Source organism: Mytilus edulis, chromosome 9, assembly GCF_963676685.1.
Source record: "Mytilus edulis chromosome 9, xbMytEdul2.2, whole genome shotgun sequence".
Taxonomy (NCBI): domain Eukaryota; kingdom Metazoa; phylum Mollusca; class Bivalvia; order Mytilida; family Mytilidae; genus Mytilus; species Mytilus edulis.
The window spans coordinates 328,939-347,697 of record NC_092352.1 but is presented as its reverse complement, the minus strand read 5'-3'; the positions used below and the strand labels follow the sequence as shown (position 1 = coordinate 347,697).

Here is an 18,759-nt window from a genome sequence, read left to right as displayed (position 1 = left end):
AGTAGATGTGTCTCCTGCAATTCTAGTGTCTTCTTGTGTTACTGAGTATATAACATACCTGATTCACAATAAAATTCAGTCTGACACCGGGTAGATGTGTCTACTGCAATTCTGGTGTCTTCTTGTGTTACTGAGTATATAACATACCTGATTCACAATAAAATTCAGTCTGACAATGGGTAGATGTGTCTCCTGCAATTCTGGTGTCTTAATTTGTTACTGAGTATATAACATACCTGATTCACAATAAAATTCAGTCTGACAATGGGTAGATGTGTCTCCTGCAATTCCGGTGTCTTAATTTGTTACTGAGTATATAACATACCTGATTCACAATAAAATTCAGTCTGACAATGGGTAGATGTGTCTCCTGCAATTCTGGTGTCTTCTTGTGTTACTGAGTATATAACATACCTGATTCACAATAAAATTCAGGTTTGACAATGGGTAGATGTGTCTCCTGTAATTCTAGTGTCATCTTGTGTTACTGAGTATATAACATACCTGATTCACAATAAAATTCAGTCTGACAATGGGTAGATGTGTCTCCTGCAATTCCGGTGTCTTCTTGTGTTACTGAGTATATAACATACCTGATTCACAATAAAATTCAGTCTGACAATGGGTAGATGTGTCTCCTGCAATTCTGGTGTCTTCTTGTGTTACTGAGTATATAACATACCTGATTCACAATAAAATTCAGTCTGACACCGGGTAGATGTGTCTACTGCAATTCTGGTGTCTTCTTGTGTTACTGTGTATATAACATACCTGATTCACAATAAAATTCAGTCTGACAATGGGTAGATGTGTCTCCTGTAATTCTAGTGTCTTCTTGTGTTACTGAGTATATAACATACCTGATTCACAATAAAATTCAGTCTGACAATGGGTAGATGTGTCTCCTGTTGCACTGGTGTTGTATTGTGTTTACTGAGTATACCCTTGATTTTCTGTGGTATAACAATATCAGGTTTGCCATCTACATCCAGATCGTCTTGGTCTGTATTTAACAAAGCTTTCACTGAACTCTTTAATTCCTTTCCTGCATTCTCATATCTGTAACAGAAACATGTTCTTTACTGTACATGTACACAATAAAACATTAGGATAATGTCCAGGATATTAATAGCACAGGATGATGTATATAAATAGACTACATGAAATTTGGGTTTTTTTTTCTTTTAAGGTAAGCCTTCTTAGATAAGCATTTGCTTTGGTAGTCAAGAGATAGCCTGTTTTTGTCCATATTATACTTTTCGACTATTTTATGTCTCTCTTTGTCACATAGCTTCTTACTTTTCTACATATATTTACTGCCCTGGCTTTAAAATGTTTAGAATGAGATTTCCTGATGAATTTCAATCCAGAAAATTATTTGACCCACAACATATTTAGAGAGTTATCTTAATTGCTAATATCCAGTTGATAACTACGCTGGTAAGTGCTTCGATACTTACATAATATATAACATACATTTCTAAAATTCTATGTTGACCAATAAAAAAAGTATAACTTAACTTTTGGTTCTACCTCTCTCTGATAAAAGATTAACCTTTGGATATTCTTTTAAGGTCCCTATTGAGCATATTGCCCCTAAAGCTTTACACATCACTTTTTCATATGATAAGTGTGTGTGTTCCTGATGAAGGTTTATCCTCAAAACAAAATTATTTAAACTTATTTTTTAGTCGAATAATCCAGGGTTGTTTTTTTTTTATACAAAATTAACATTTCCACTCAACAGTCTTGATAGCTTGATTGATAAACTTTAATGATTTCATGCGTGCAATTTAAATGTAAATAAACCCACTTTTGATGTTTTGAATGGAGGGTTGTACCAGAATTGTATAATGACATGGCAGGCATATTTCACGGATCTGAACCACCCATAATATAAGACTTTAATTTCATTCCATTAACTAGAAGCTCTCAAGAGCCTGTGTCGCTCACCTGTATCTACTGAGGTTTGAGAAATCATTTTTAATAAGGTAAAAATCATAATATATAGTTTGAGATACCCTTATAATGATTGAGGCCAAATGCTTTAGTTTCAGAGATAAAAGACTGCTTTTTACCCATTTGTTCTATTTTAAGCCCTGTCTGCCATCTGACCAATTTTTTAAACAAGATATTCTTATGATGATTGTGGCCAAGTTTTTTGTAAAGGTAAATGATGACGGAAACCAAGATATGGGAAAAGCTCACTTGGCCATGTGGGCCAGGTGAGCTAAAAATGTAATCACCTACAATAATACAATCTATGTACCTTCCGTTCCCATGCAACAATTGTAATCACCTACAATAATCCAATCTATGTACCTTCCATTCCCATGCAACAATTGTAATCACCTACAATAATCCAATCTATGTACCTTCAGTGTTCTCCCCAGAAATTTTGGATAGCATCACATTTTGCGTAAAAAAAAATAGCTATTTTTTTTAATGTCGTTTTTTGCGTCGCGTTGATGCTCTATTTCCTTTATATGTTTTAGTTTATATTGTTCAATTCATAACTGAGAATACAATTAAACTATAACCACAAAAACAGTTGTTTCAGTTTATGTCTTCTTTATTCATTTATAGTTACAGAATTATTTTTTTCCTCTTGTGCCAAATAAAAATAAAAATGTGGTTTCAGTTACCCAACAATAAGTCAAATGAATGAATGGTTCATTACAGTGCAACCTGTATTTATACAAAACTAAATTATCTAGTACACAAAATTAACTACTTTTTATATTATATCAAGTAAAGATAAAGTAGCAAAAGAAGCAAAAAAAAAATCAATTTAAAAACTTTTTCTTATCATGTTTATGAAATTCATTGTTTCATGCCACTCAATGAATTAGTCCCAGTTGTTTCTTATCTTTACATCAAAATCATATGTATTTTTAACAAAGTTATCTAACAAATAGTCTGTTAATGCGTAGTTTTCTCTCTTGGTTTAATTTTTCTGTCTACTGTCCATCTGTTGTCATTATCGTGAAAATGCGGATTTTTGTCATATCTGGTCCGGTTCCGATCCGTAGTTAACACAAAAATTTGCAATGGCGGCCGTAGTAAAATTCTCGAAAATGAGTCCGAGAATAAACATTGTTTGACAAGAGATTGTGAATGAATAAGACGCTTTTAATGCATTTAATGGATTAAACATAAACTTAAGCCAATTATTATAACTTTTTAAAGAAGTATTAAACTTATTTTAGCTTTAAACCAAAATTCTCGCTCTCGTATTACCGGAAGAGAAAGAAAGTAATTTTTGGAGAGTTGCACAAATAAACGACCTTTAAAAAAAAAAATCGTTTCAATCTCTGAAATTTCGTAATACAAAACGTTGATTTCGAATTGTTTTGTGATTGCATTTTTCCATGTCGATATTGGTGATTGCAGACACGTGGTATTAGTCATGTCACAAGTGTCAGCTTGGGATATTCGCATCCAAACACTTTTACAGTTATCACCCTGAGGGCAATTAACACCTAGCTATTTAATCTCTTAATTACCTTTAGTGTCCGACTTAAAGGGATTACAATTAAAGGTGATATAACTTTTTTGATCATAATCGATAATAGATGAAAGTTCAAAATTGAGGACAAGTAAAATAGCATCTTCAAAATAATTATAGCGTCGCGGGAATAATTATAGCATCACGGTGAAAAAATATAGCGTCGCGGTACCGCGACGCTAAAACGGCCTGGGGAGAACACTGACCTTCCATTCCCATGCAACAATTACTTTTGAAGCATCCTTACTTTAGATAAATCAGAATGTATAATTGTAGTAGAAGTCATAAAAAAGATTATTTAGAGAAGACATATTACCTGCCAGCAGCTTTCTCCACTAAAGCTTTGATCCAAAGAAGTTTTTTCCCCATGACGTCCCTACACCAACTGTAGACTCCCATTAGAGCATCAGGCTGCTTTAGGTCCAGTAAACCTCTCACAAGATATAACACGGTCTGTTCAAACTCTGTACTCTATAACGAAAATATTAAACACAGAATAAGTACTGTGGATTTATTTATAAACACAGAAAAAAGTATTGTGGATTTATTTATAAACACAGAATAAGTACTGTGGATTTATTTATAAACACAGAATAAGTATTGTGGATTTTTTTTATAAACACAGAATAAGTATTGTGGATTTATTTATAAACACAGAATAAGTACTGTGGATTTATTTATTTTCGTGGATATCAATTTTTGAGGATATTTGAGTTAGTGGTTTTGACAATCTAATTAAAAACCGATCTCTCATCGCTACTGTTTCTGATATGTCGCGAGGGAGATCTAACGAAACCCGCTTTGAGGTCACATGTGAGTGACCTCATAGGTGTGTCTTTTTCGACCAATGAAATTGAGTCTTCCACGATCTTGGAAGTTTAACGTAAGGCAAAGGGATGTAACTCATTTTATTTAAGACGAAATCGTCAGTCAAAATAATTCATAAACTTTTTTGATTGGCTTATTAAAAGGTCGTCAACTCATTTGAATATCTTTATAAATTCATAACTTTAAGTTCACTCACATGTGACCTCAAAGCCGGTTTCGTTAGATCTCCCACGCGACATATCAGAAACAGGAGCGATGAGAGATCGGTTTTTAATTAGATTGTGGTTTTGACATCTGCATACAAAGCCTATAGAGACAATATCTGCATACAAAGCCTATAGAAAATTTGTAATTAGTTGAACATTTGAATTCTTGGTTCACATGTACCAAAAAAACCATGGAAATTGGTAACTAACAAATAATAATGAATCCACTGTCGATGAATTTTTGCATCAGGTAGTTCCCCCTCTTATGATGAGTTTTTACATCAAGTATTTCCCTCTCGAATAAATGAAATTTTACATCAGATATATCCCTCCTGAATAGATGATAGGCACTTCAAGACAAATTAAAGGAGAAAAATATGGGGTAAATGACACTGGAATAATATTACACAGACATTGATATTTGTTAGACTTCGATTAAACAGATTGACAGACTCTTGGGTAATGAGATCAGATATATCTGTGTGGATTTTTAATTTAAGCAACTGAATTTACTTGTGTATTGATTTACTGATTTGATAGACTGTTCATACCTGTGTATTGTCGTTTTCTTTCATGTCCCTCAGCAGTTCATGTGCCTGTCTAACAGTGACACCTGTGAAGTCAGTATTGAAGGCTATCTTAATAATGTGACTTACAAATCCTAAACATACCTGTGTATTGTCGTTTACCTTCATGTCCCTCAGTAGTTCATGTGCCTGTCGAACAGCCACACCTGTGAAGTCAGTAAGTGAGGCTATCTTAATAATGTGACTTACAAATCCTAAACATACCTGTGTATTGTTGTTTACCTTCATATCCCTCAGCAGTTCATGTGCCTGTCTAACAGTGACACCTGTGAAGTCAGTATGTAAGGCTATCTTAATAATGTGACTACAAATCCTAAACATACCTGTGTATTGACGTTTACCTTCATGTCCCTCAGCAGTTCATGTGCCTGTCTAACAGTGACACTTGTGAAGCCAGTATTTGAGGCTATCTGTATAATGTGGCTACAAATCCTAAACATACCTGTGTATTGACGTTTACCTTCATGTCCCTCAGCAGTTCATGTGCCTGTCTAACAGCCACACTTGTGAAGCCAGTAAGTGAGGCTATCTTAATAATGTGACTACAAATCCTAAACATACCTGTGTATTGCCGTTTTCCTTCATGTCCCTCAGCAGTTCATGTGCCTGTCTAACAGTGACACCTGTGAAGTCAGTATGTAAGGCTATCTTAATAATGTGGCTACGAATCCCAAACATACCTGTGTATTGCTGTTTTCCTTCATGTCCCTCAGCAGTTCATGTGCCTGTCTAACAGTGACACCTGTGAAGTCAGTATGCAAGGCTATCTTATTAATTGGACGACTAATCCTAAACATACCTGTGTATTGCAGTTTTCCTTCATATTCCTCAGCAGTTCATGTGCCTGTCTAACAGCGACACCTGTGAAGTCAGTATGCAAGGCTATCTTAATAATGTGACTATGAATCCTAAACATACCTGTGTATTGCCGTTTTCTTTCATGTCCCTCAGCAGTTCATGTGCCTGTCTAATAGTGACACCTGTGCAGCCAGTATGTAAGGCTATCTTTATAATGTGGGAGGAATCCTGGACATACCTGTGTATTGCCATTTTCCTTTATGTCCCTCAGCAGTTCATGTGCCTGTCTAACAGTGACACCTGTGAAGTCAGTATGCAAGGCTATCTTAATAATGTGACTACAAATCCTAAACATACCTGTGTATTGCCGTTTTCCTTCATGTCCCTCAGCAGTTCATGTGCCTGTCTAACAGCGACACCTGTGAAGCCAGTATGTAAGGCTATCTTAATTATGTGGCTACGAATCCTGGACAACCATTCCAAGCAGGTTCCTTTATTGATTCTAAAGAACGTCCTCACAGCCTGAGGAAAAAAATAAGATAAAATAACAATAAGATAGAAGTACAGTTAACTCTCGTTGTCTCGAACTCGGTTGACTCGAAATTTCGGATGAGTCGAAGTTTTCACGTGGTCCCGAACTTTGTTCCATATAAATGTATGTAATTCGACTCCTGATGAGTCGAAATTTCGGTTGAGTCGAACTAAATTTACGGTCCCAAGGTTAACAAAAGCTTTCAAAATTCATTATCTATCTCGAACTAATACACATATGCCAAAACATGACCTCCGGGATTTAAATGGATCAAAGAGTTAATCTGACAATACACGTGTAATTAAATTTCCGGTCCATGACCACTGTATTGATTTATGACATGCTATTTCCACGAGTGTTTACCTGAGAAATTATATAAATAATTAGTGATACATTGTTATTATTCATAAACCAGGTGCTCCGCAGGGCGCAGCTTTATACGACCGCAGAGGTCGAACCCTGAACAGTTGGGGCAAGTATGGACAAAACATTCAAGCATGATACAGCTCTGAATTTGGATTGTGATCAAATTTTTGACATTACATGGTTTTTTTTTACACAAAACAAATGCCAAGATTTTACAAATCAATTAAAGATTTCTTCTTCAAACTTTTTAAATCTAAAATTAAATAGTTGACACAGCATAGGTTTCTGACACAGAATGAATGTGGTCTAATGAACTTAAAAGGTTTTTTTTGCCTTTGAGCAAATTACTATGCTGTTGAATATTAATCCTCTCAAAAAAATGTTTGAAGAAATTTTCTTTTTATTTATGAAATCTGAAATGAGAAAAATTTAACCCCCCCCCCCCCCCTTTTTTTTCACATCCCCGTTACCCTTTTTCAAAACTGATATCAATTCAAATTTCTAATGGAGTTTGCAACAATAACTACTCATTTAAATACATCATAAAATATTAAGATGTAAAAAAACTGCTTGTTATCACTGAATGGTAAAGATTATTTAAATTTATCAGTTGGTAGTAAAAAGTGTATATACATTGTATATTGTATATAACAAAGATTTAAGTTGATTCTGGACAAAGAAAGATAACTCCAATTAAAAAAAATTCTTGCTATTGCACAAATAGGATATTTCTTGCTTACTATTCTGGACAAAGAAAGATAACTCTAATTAAAAAAAAATTTGCTATTTCACAATATTGTGCAATTAGATATTTCTTGCCATTGCACAATACTGTGCAATTGAAAAGACTTGCTATTGCACAATACTTAATATAATAATTTTAGATCCTGATTTGGACCAACTTGAAAACTGGGCCCATAATCAAAAATCTAAGTACATGTTTAGATTCAGCATATCAAAGAGGCCCAAGAATTCAATTTTTGTTAAAATCAAACTTAGTTTAATTTTGGACCCTTTGGACTTTAATGTAGAATTTGAAATTTGAAAACAGGACCAAAAATGAAGAATCTACATACACAGTTAGATTTGGCATATCAAAGAACCCCAAGGATTCAATTTTTGATGAAATCAAACAAAGTTTAATTTTGGACCCTTTGGACCTTAATGTAGACCAATTTGAAAACTGGACCAAAAAAACTTCAATAATCAAGAATCTAAGTACATTTTTAGATTCAACATATCAAAGAACCCAACCGATTCATTTTTTGTCAAAATCAAACTAAGTTTAATTTTGGACCCTTTGGACCTTAATGTAGACCAATTTGAAAACGGGACCAAAAGTTGAGAATCTACATATACAGTTAGATTCGGCATATCAAAGAACCCCAATTATTCAATTTTGATGAAATCAAACAAAGTTTAATTTTGGACCCTTTGGGCCCCTTTTTCCTAAACTGTTGGGACCAAAACTCCCAAAATCAATACCAACCTTCCTTTTATGGTCATAAGCCTTGTGTTTAAATTTCATAGATTTGTATTTACTTATACTAACATTATAGTGCGAAAACCAAGAAAAATGCTTATTTGGGTCCCTTTTTGGCCCCTAATTCCTAATCTGTTGGGTCCTAAACTCCCAAAATCAATACCAACCTTCCTTTTGTGGTCATAAACATTGTGTTTAAATTTCATAGATTTCCATTTACTTAACCTAAGGTTATTGTGCAAAAACCAAGAAAAATGCTTATTTGGGCCCTTTATTGGCCCCTTATTCCTAAACTATTGAAACCAAAACTCCCAAAATCAATCCCAATCTTTCTTTTGTGGTCATAAACCTTGTGTCAAAATTTCATAGATTTCTATTAACTTAAACTAAAGTTATGGTGCGAAAACCAAGAAAATGCTTATTTGGGCCCTTTTTGGCCCCTTATTCCTTAAATGTTGGGACCAAAACTCCCAAAATCAATACCAACCTTCCTTGTATGGTCATAAACCTTGTGTTAAAATTTCATAGATTTCTATTCACTTTTACTAAAGTTAGAGTGCGAAAACTAAAAGTATTCGGACGCCGGACGACGACGACGACGACGCCGACGCCAACGTGATAGCAATATACGACGAAAATTTTTTCAAAATTTGCGGTCGTATAAAAAGTATTTACAATGTTTACAAAACAATTAATTGTGATTTATACTAATGAGCTTGGGTGTGTATACTTCCGTAAATAATCACTCAAAAACTACTCAAGCGGCGTCTTTAATCTTGTTATATATTCTTTTGAAAAGAAAGAGTGAGATTAAACAAAATGAAGAGAAATCTAAATTTTCTAAAATCTCATGTATCCGAGAATAAATAATTTTGTCAACTATAACCGACCTGAATAACGAAACTAACGATTGGAAATTACTCTCTCGTAAAAATGCCATGGGAAAAAATTGTAACTGAAACAATAGAATAAGTAAAAATAATTTTATTATAATAATGAAAGACCGTGACATTTAAATACATCGATCTGATTCCAGAATATCGATCCCCTTTCTAAATTCACACGGATTTATTTTAGCTTAACCATGTTAAGCAAGAGTTGTGTCCCTTGGTTTGTCAAACTTCTGGTTTTCGTTTGAGTCGAACTATGTGTATCTCGAAATATTTTTCTGGTCCGACTGACTTCGAGATAACGCGAGTCGACTGTAGTTCTTTTGTATACACTCCTGGTTTTATGGATAGTAGTCTCATGGTCAATTCATATCACATCTCATTTTAATGTTCTTCATCCAACATATACTAGATATAAAGCATAAATGTAAATAAATGGGGAATGTGTCGATGGGACACAGAAGATGCCATTAATGCATATAAGATTATAAAGGGACATAACTCACAAACAGTAAAAGTGACACTGCCCTTTTGTGTTTAGTGGTAATACGCATTGTGTATAATTTTCATAACATCTCCTAGAGGCAAACTAAAGTTAGAGAACATAAACAAAATAATTGGCAATTTATCCATTTGTAAAGGGGCATAATTATAGAACAGTATAAAATAAAGTCAGGCTACTAAAATTCAAACTAGATCTGTGTTTTCAGGTAATAAGCTTTGTGTAGAAGTTTTAAAACATTTGGTTGAGGCAAACTAAAGTAAGAGAACAGAAATGAAAAATTCAGCAATTTTTCCATTTGTAAAGGGACATAACTCTAGAATGGTAAAAGTGATACTACCCAAATTCAAACTTGATCTGTGTTTTCTGGTAATCAGCATTGGATTTAAGTTTCATAATATTTGGTTGAGGAAAACTAAAGTAAGGAAATGGAAATGAAAATTCAGCAATTTTTCCATTTGAAAAGGGCATAACTCTAGTATGGTAAAAGTGAGGCTACTCAAATTCAAACTTGATCTGTGTTTTTCTTTGGTAATAAGCATTTGCATAAGTTTCATAACATTTGGTTGAGGCAAACTAAATTTAGAGAACTGAAACCAATTATGAGATTTACTGGCGGAAGGACATATGTACATACAGAGAAGGTTAAAACTTAATGCCCCCTCCACTACGGCGGGCGCATAAAAATAGCTAAGTGGCATTGGCAAAATGTAAAACAGTTACCTTAGGTGGCATAGGCATTGCCACAGCACAACCTTCATATGCATTATATAGAAGCTTTTCTAACTGTTCCATAAACTGTAGAATAAGCTGAATTCTGTAGTGCTCACCATTCCCTGAATCAAAGATAATCAGTGTTAATCAAATTCAAGATGAATTCTGGATTCAAATAATTTCAACAGAATTCCTCTTTTTGATATCTTACATTTGTTAAAGATTTTTGAACTTTTCAAAATTCATTAAACATTTGTGTGCCTTTCAAAGTTCATCACACAGACAGGAATCTGATGTTCAGTAGTTGTCGTTTGTTGATGTGGTTCATTAGTGTTTCTCGTTTTTCATAAAGATTAGACTGTTGGTTTTCCTGTTTGAATAGTTTTACACTAGTAATTTTTGGGGCCCTTTATAACTTACTGTTCAGTGTGAGCCAAGGCTCTGTGTTGAAAATGGTTTACTTTTATAAATTGTGATTTGGATGGAGAGTTGTTTCATTGGCACTCATACCACATCTTCTTATATCTATGTACACCTTACAAACAATCTATGAATTAAATATAGTTGACATGTTACTTATAAAACTTAACATTGACCAATGAACCATGACAATAAGGTCAGGGTCAGATGATACCTGCCAGACAGCCATTTACATCTTATATTTCAGTTGATAAAACAGTTTTTAGGACGACAATAGCAACACTAGCCAAATAAGAGCTTAATACAGAGCAGTTGTTGTGTACCTTTAGTTTCCTCAGTTTTTGATCGTTTGTCAATGTCTTCCTGACTTTGTAATTCTATAGCCAGAGTCTTCCGAACAGTTTCTATAGAAGTAAACGTGTCCTATGCCTTCCCTAATGGGGTCCGTAGTCTGTTCTTACCTTTAGTTTCCTCAGTTTTTGATCGTTTGTCAATGTCTTCCTGACTTTGTAATTCTATAGCCAGAGTCTTCCGAACAGTTTCTATAGAAGTAAACGTATCCTGTGCCTTCCCTAATGGGGTCCGTAGTCTGTTCTTACCTTTATTTTTCTCAGTTTTTGATCGTTTGTCATCGTCTTCCTGACTTTGTAATTCTATAGCCAGAGTCTTCCGAACAGTTTCTATAGAAGTAAACGTATCCTGTGCCTTCCCTAATGGGGTCCGTAGTCTATTCTTACCTTTAGTTTCCTCAGTTTTTGATCGTTTGTCATCGTCTTCCTGACTTTGTAATTCTATAGCCAGAGTCTTCAGAACAGTTTCTATAGAAGTAAACGTATCCAGTGCCTTCCCTAATGGGGTCCGTAGTCTGTTCTTACCTTTAGTTTCCTCAGTTTTTGATCGTTTGTCATCATCTTCCTGTCGCTGTGATTGTATAGCCAGAGTCTTCAGAACAGTTTCTATAGAAGTAAACGTATCCTGGGCCTTCCCTAATGGGGTCCGTAGTCTGTTCAGAACACAGTACTGGGCCGTCTCCCATGTGGCCCAGAACCACAGCATGGCCTCGTTACTGTCCACCTAAGTGAAAAAAGTCTTACTTTACTGTTGAAAATGGTAAACTGATAAATAATACAATCTTCACAATATTGCAGAATCTATACTCCATTTCAAATGTAAAAAAAATATTTCAATTATTATCCTTAAATTCTATTTATATGAGTAAAAATGCCCACATTTAGTGGTATCAGACAGACATGTAAGAGGAAGTATAAAGAGATGTATAAATCTGTAGTACAGCACAGGGAAGGTTCTTCACAAAACACAAAAAGTCTTTTAGAAACCTTCAGTAAACTGGATCCTGTCACTGGATTATTGGAATTTACTTCACTTAATTAAAACAGAAATCCATCTTAGCGAAAAACATTGAAGGAATGACTGTAATATTTTTTCTGTCTATGAAGAAATAACATAAAAAATGTGGTGCACACTGAATAACCTGTGTATGATAAACAAAACGACGTCAGCCAATCAGAAGACGTGTTGCATTCAAAATAAAATTATTATTAAATAGATATTGAAAAGGTGTAATGTAGGAGATAATTCTGTTAACAAATCTTGAACTATTTTAAGCATTTTATTTCAATATCATTCAAGCAAGTACAACAATGAAAACATTTTCTTTAATCAGACTCCAATGTGCCCAAGTGGGATATACAAATTTGATAGAACCTGTGATATAGCCATTTACAGTTCTATATAAAATACTTCCATAGTCTGAAATCTTGTCTTTGACCTAAATAGATTACTTACATAGTCTGAATTCTTGTCTTTGATCTAAATAGAATACTTACATAGTCTGAAATCTTGTGACAAACCCCCTTTACAGTTCTTTGACCTAAATAGAATACTTACATAGTCTGAAATCTTGTCTTTGACCCAAATAGAATACTTACATAGTCTGAAATCTTGTCTTTGACCTAAATAGAATACTTACATAGTCTGAAATCTTGTTTTTGACCTAAATAGAATACTTACATAGTCTGAAATCTTGTGACAAACCCCCTTCACAGTTCTTTGACCTAAATAGAATACTTACATAGTCTGAAATCTTGTCTTTGACCTAAATAGAATACTTACATAGTCTGAAATCTTGAAAGGATCATCTGACTTAATGTCTTTATTCTCATGTTGACAGGAATAAAACATGGCTTCCAACCAACTCCATTTTCCTGTTTGGCTACAAAAAGAATGTTTATATTATGTATTATAATGGTTTTATAGTGTTCATCAATATACTCCTCTGGTATATTAATGAACACAGGAAAGAATACTCTGAATGACTCGAAAAATACATTCAAATATTGTGGAAAACATTACCTTGTTATTTTTTTTATCATATTCTGTTTTTTGTAATTGCCTTATAAACCAGATAAACATATATATAAACATAACAGAAGAACTATGTCATTTGGACATGCTTTGATACTATATCTGCGCTTGAATTTTTACTTGATAACATTTTTGTTCGCTTTAGAGATTCCGTATATCGTCAAGTTATTGGAATTCCAATGGGGACTAACTGTGCACCACTTATTGTGGACCTGTTTTTGTATTGTTATGAGTTACAATTTATGACTAAAATAAAGACAAAGACCAATCGAAACAACATTTGATACAAAAATTTAACAATACTTTTAGATATTTGGATGATATATTGGCTCTCAATAATGACGACTTCAGTATGTATACTAAAGAAATTTATCCTGTTGAACTTACTTTACTAATAATGACCACTGCCCTTTCCTCGATCTTGATATCTATATCATTAACGGGAAGCTTAATACAAAAAAGTATGATAAAAGAGATGATTTTTCATTTCCTATTGTTAATTATCCATTTTTAGATGGTGACGTTCCCTTGTCACCATCTAATTATGGTGTTTATGTACCTTAACTTGTACGATTCGCTCGTGCATGTAACAACGTATTAGATTTTAGCAAGAGAAATTTATGTATTACTGAAAAATTATTACACCAGGGTTTTTCGATATCACAAACTAGTTAAAACATTTACTAAATTTTATCATAGGTATAAGGAAATAATTCGTAAATATATCTCAACATGCAGACATCTTATACGTTCAGGTATTTCACATCCATTATTTAAGGTAATATTCTTTACAAAGCACCAAAATGTCAGTATTCACCTCAAAAGCTTACAAAACCTTTGAACAGACTTATTAAGAAGGGATATAGTTACGATACTGTTGTCAGGTCATTAAAGATTGCACATTTTGGCTTTAATACTGATTCACTTATAGGGTCTTTGCATCGGAACTAAACACATTTATTTAAAAAAAAAACAGTTGTTGGCATGACAAGGGTTATGTTCTTCTCATATATTTTATGATAGTATGATACTAAACCCCTAACGGGAGGGATTGTGCCTGATTTTCATATGATGAAGACATACTCTTTCAATCAGTTTAATTGAGGTCAGGAGCTGGCATGTCAGTTAACTGCTAGTAGTCTGTTGTTATTTATGTATTATTGTCATTTTGTTTATTTTCTTTTGTAACATCTTCTGACATCGGACTCAGATTTCACTTGAACTGAATTTTAATGTGCGTATTGTTATGCGTTTACTTTACTACATTGGCTAGAGGTATAGGGGGAGGGTTGAGATCTCATAAACATGTTTAACCCGGCCGCAATTTTGCGCCTGTCCCAAGTCAGGAGCCTCTGGCCTTTGTGAGTCATGTATGATTTTTAATTTTAGCTTCTTGTGTATATTTTGGAGTTTAGTATGATGTCCATGATCACTGAACTAGTATATATTTTTTTTTAAGGGGACAGCTGAAGGACGCCTCCGGGTGCGGGAGTTTCTCACTACATTGAAGACCCATTGGTGTATGCTCTATGGTGGGTTGATGTCGCTTTGACACATTCCCCATTTCCTATCTCAATTTTATATAGTTTTAATGAATCATTACCCCTTAAAATCCATCATTCTTATTAATTTTTGTATAAGACCTCTTAAAACTTACTTAGGAGGTGACTTCTGTAGGAGATATGCCATGACCTGCTTGAAGCTGTGAGAATGGAATGACATGGTAGGGATCTTGTTGATGACATTTCGTTTGGCCAGCCATGCGGCGGTCACTCCTTCAGCTCCTTCCTGGATACTGATTGACTGGTTGTTGTCATCACATAAATGTAACAAATTGTTGGACCTGAAATATCAAAATACTCGATATACAATCAGGTGAAAAATTAAACTATATCGGTCCATTATTTATCCTTCTAAAAAATAAGATTATCTTTTTTACAAAATATCAGACTTAACAATTATCGTTTAAGATATTAGACAATATCATTCTATATTTTGAAGATATCCATCTGAGAAATACAAGGATTTTCAGAATATTTAGTTTTCAAAGGTAGCAGACTTATAATTTGATACAAAAGAAACATTCTTATTTAAACTGCTAGTTCCCTGCTTGTCTTATCTCTTTCAGTATTCATATAAAGAAAATATATTGTACCTGATTGTAATGTCAGCTGGAAGGATTTTCATGAGACTGAAATAGTCTTCTCTAACTTGTTGACAACTGTCTGTTAACTTGTAAACACATAACTTTAAAACACTGAAAGAAAACATAAAAAGTATAATTATTTTTCTATAAAGATTATTGATCACTTGTAGACCTCGTGCTCCATTGTTGTATTAAAATAAAGTCAAGACCTTGTTTAAATCTGGAATCAAAAAAAGGCTAAGAGTCAAACAATTAAATAAGTATCCTTGTACTTGTATAATTACCTCATCATAGATACCAGGATTTTTAAATTGTGTATGCCATACAAACATTTCATCTACAAAAGACTCAATTGTGACACTAGCACTTGAATAAAAATGAACAGCTGGGCCATGAGAGCATGATACACCTGTCACATTTTCAAGGAATAAAGTTCAATAACTTCCCGAAATTTATAAAAACAAGAGTGCACACGCTGAAATGTCTCGCCTTCTATACTAATCATTTGCTATATATGTCTCTGATGTTATGTTGATAGTCCTAAGTATAAAGCTTTATTACAACTGTCTCATAAACTTAACATTAACCAAGATAACTAAACAAAGACCAATGAACCATGAAAATGAGGTCAAGGTCAGATAAACCATGCCAGGCAGACATGTACAGCTAACAATACTTCTATACAACATATATATTCGACCTATTACTTATAGTTAAAGAAAAATAGACCAAAACACAAAAAATTAACACTGTGCAATGAACCGTGAAAATGAGGTCATGGTCAAAAGAAACCTGCGCTTCTGACATAAAGATCATAAAATATTTCCATACACCAAATATAGTTGACCTATGGCATATAGTATTAGATAAATAGACCAAAACTCAAAAACTTAACTTTGACCACTGAACCATGAAAATGAGGTCAAGGTCACATGACATCTGCCCGCTAGACATGTACACCTTACAATCATTCCATACAACAAATACAGTAGACCTATTGCATATAGTATGAAACAAGAATGTGTCCCCAGTACACGAATGCCCCACTCGCACTATCATTTTCTATGTTCAGTGGACCGTGAAATTGGGGTAAACCCTCTAATTTGGCATTAAAATTAGAAAGATCATATCATAGGGAACATGTATACTAAGTTTGAAGTCGATTGGACTTCAACTTCATCAAAAACTACCTTGACCAAAAACTTTAACCTGAAGTGGGACAGACGGACAGACGGACGAACGGACGAACGAACGAACGAACAGACGGAAGGACGCACAGACCAGAAAACATAATGCCCCTCTACTATCGTAGGTGGGGCATAAAAAACAGACCAAAACACAAAAATTTAACTATAACCACTGAACCATGAAAATGAGGTCAAGGTCAGATGACACCTGCCAGTTGGACATGTACACCTTACAGTCCTTCCATACACCGAATATACAAGCCCTATTGCTTATAGTATCTGAGATACGGACTTGACCACCAAAACTTAACCTTGTTCACTGATCCATGAAATGAGGTTGAGGTCAAGTGAAAACTGTCTGACAGACATGAGGACCTTGCAAGGTACGCACATATCAAATATAGTTATCCTATTACTTATAATAAGAGAGAATTCAACATTACAAAAAATCTGAACTTTTTTTTCAAGTGGTCACTGAACCATGAAAATAAGGTCAAGGACATTGGACATGTGACTGAAGGAAACTTCGTAACATGAGGCATCTATATACAAAGTATGAAGCATCCAGGTCTTCCAACTTCTAAAATATAAAGCTTTTAAAAAGTTAGCTAACACCGCCGCAGCCGGATCACTATCCCTATGTCGAGCTTTCTGCAACAAAAGTTGCAGGCTCGAATCAAAACTAGAGAGGTTATCTTAATAGATATAAATCAGTCACCAAAGTATAACGAAAACTGCTCAAAGCACTTTAAGGAAATCGTCTGAAAACTAGAAAATCATCACTTTTTTTATGAATAAAATCCCATAACTTGGAAACGTAAGATCAAAAATTAAAAAAAATCGAAAGGGAACTTACGACAATAGATATAAACAATTCACCAAAGTTTCATGAAAACTGCTGAAATTTTTTTTGAGTCATTGTACGAAAACTGTAAAATCAGCCTTTTTTTAATGAATAAAAGCCCAGAACTCGGAAATGTAAAACCAAAAGTTATAAAAAACAAAATAGAGCTCACTTCCATAGATATAAACAATTCACCAAAGTTTCATTCAATATGGTTGAAGTGATTTTATCTTGGCCTTAAACATACCTTTGTATAACAGGAAGTGACAAGCTGTTGACAATCTTAAAGATGTTGTGAAGATTTTGACAAACTGTAAGAGCTGTGTTGGAGTCCTGTAAGTGTCCTGTAAAAGAATTATAGTTTAACACTTCATTTCCATTGTTTGTAAACACACATTATTAAGAGGCTACATCCTAATTTGTGTACTTTAAAGAAATTTCTGACACACACAATCAGCTCTATGTAAAATAAAGACAATCAAGCTCTCACATGTTCCATAAACTTACTTTGACAAACATACTTATTTTTATTGTTTGAAATTGTATCTTGAGTAATGTATAGACTATTGAATGCACTTTTCCCTAATTGATAGGAATAATGTTCAAGGAATACAAACAATTATTTGACAATATCTTACCTAACTGAATGAGATTTCTAATCAAGTTCACAAAATCTTCACCAGTAAATATGTAGGAACTCGTCTGTAGGCTGCTTACGATGTCAGACACCCACTTTAAACACAAACGTCTACAGCAAAATACATTATCAGTTAAAACACAAATGTCTACAGCAAAATACAGTATCATTAAATAAACACAATCATCTACAGCAAAAATAAGTATCAGTCAATAATAATACTAAATCAAAGACAGAAATAAATATAGATTATTACATTGATACAAGTGGATTATCAGATTTATCCAATTGAGATAGTTAAATTATCAATTTTAAAGTCCGAGCCTTGGCGAGGACTTTAAAATTTATAATTTAACTATCGAGATTGGATAAATACGATAATCCACCCGTAACTGTGTAATAATCTGTTTCTCTAATGATTAAAGGATAAATTTTCTTCTTTTCTAAACCAAAATCCCCTTCGAGTGCCTTCCACTTTCCATGAAGTTGTCAATTTCATTAACACCTGTTAGAACATTGATCAATTCAGGGAGCTGAGAAAGGTTATGACCCTTTGACTCAGCTAATCATTGTCTGATATCACCGGCAACCACATGTTGATTACATTTTTTAATACAATTGGTTCGGAAAGAGATATATTTCCATAGAATTAGAGAAAAATTAATAGCCCATGATAACTTTAAACACAATCAACAACAGTAAAAAGCATTATCAGTATATAATCCC

General features: G+C 33.8%; 1 protein-coding gene across 4 annotated transcripts in view; it reads right to left on the bottom strand.

Annotated features, from left to right (window-relative positions):
• Positions 1-18,759, bottom strand: part of LOC139487419 (serine/threonine-protein kinase SMG1-like) — a 156,601-nt gene that overhangs the window by 113,340 nt on the left and 24,502 nt on the right. For all 4 annotated transcript variants that reach the window (XM_071272179.1, XM_071272177.1, XM_071272180.1 and 1 more), the window contains 10 exons: positions 18,035-18,144; positions 17,644-17,740; positions 15,375-15,476; positions 14,877-15,062; positions 12,968-13,067; positions 11,710-11,908; positions 10,424-10,536; positions 6,285-6,449; positions 3,825-3,979; positions 861-1,059 (listed from right to left, as the gene is read on the bottom strand). In XM_071272179.1, the coding sequence (XP_071128280.1) occupies positions 861-1,059; positions 3,825-3,979; positions 6,285-6,449; positions 10,424-10,536; positions 11,710-11,908; positions 12,968-13,067; positions 14,877-15,062; positions 15,375-15,476; positions 17,644-17,740; positions 18,035-18,144 (1,426 nt within the window). The remainder of the gene's footprint in view (positions 1-860; positions 1,060-3,824; positions 3,980-6,284; positions 6,450-10,423; positions 10,537-11,709; positions 11,909-12,967; positions 13,068-14,876; positions 15,063-15,374; positions 15,477-17,643; positions 17,741-18,034; positions 18,145-18,759) is intronic.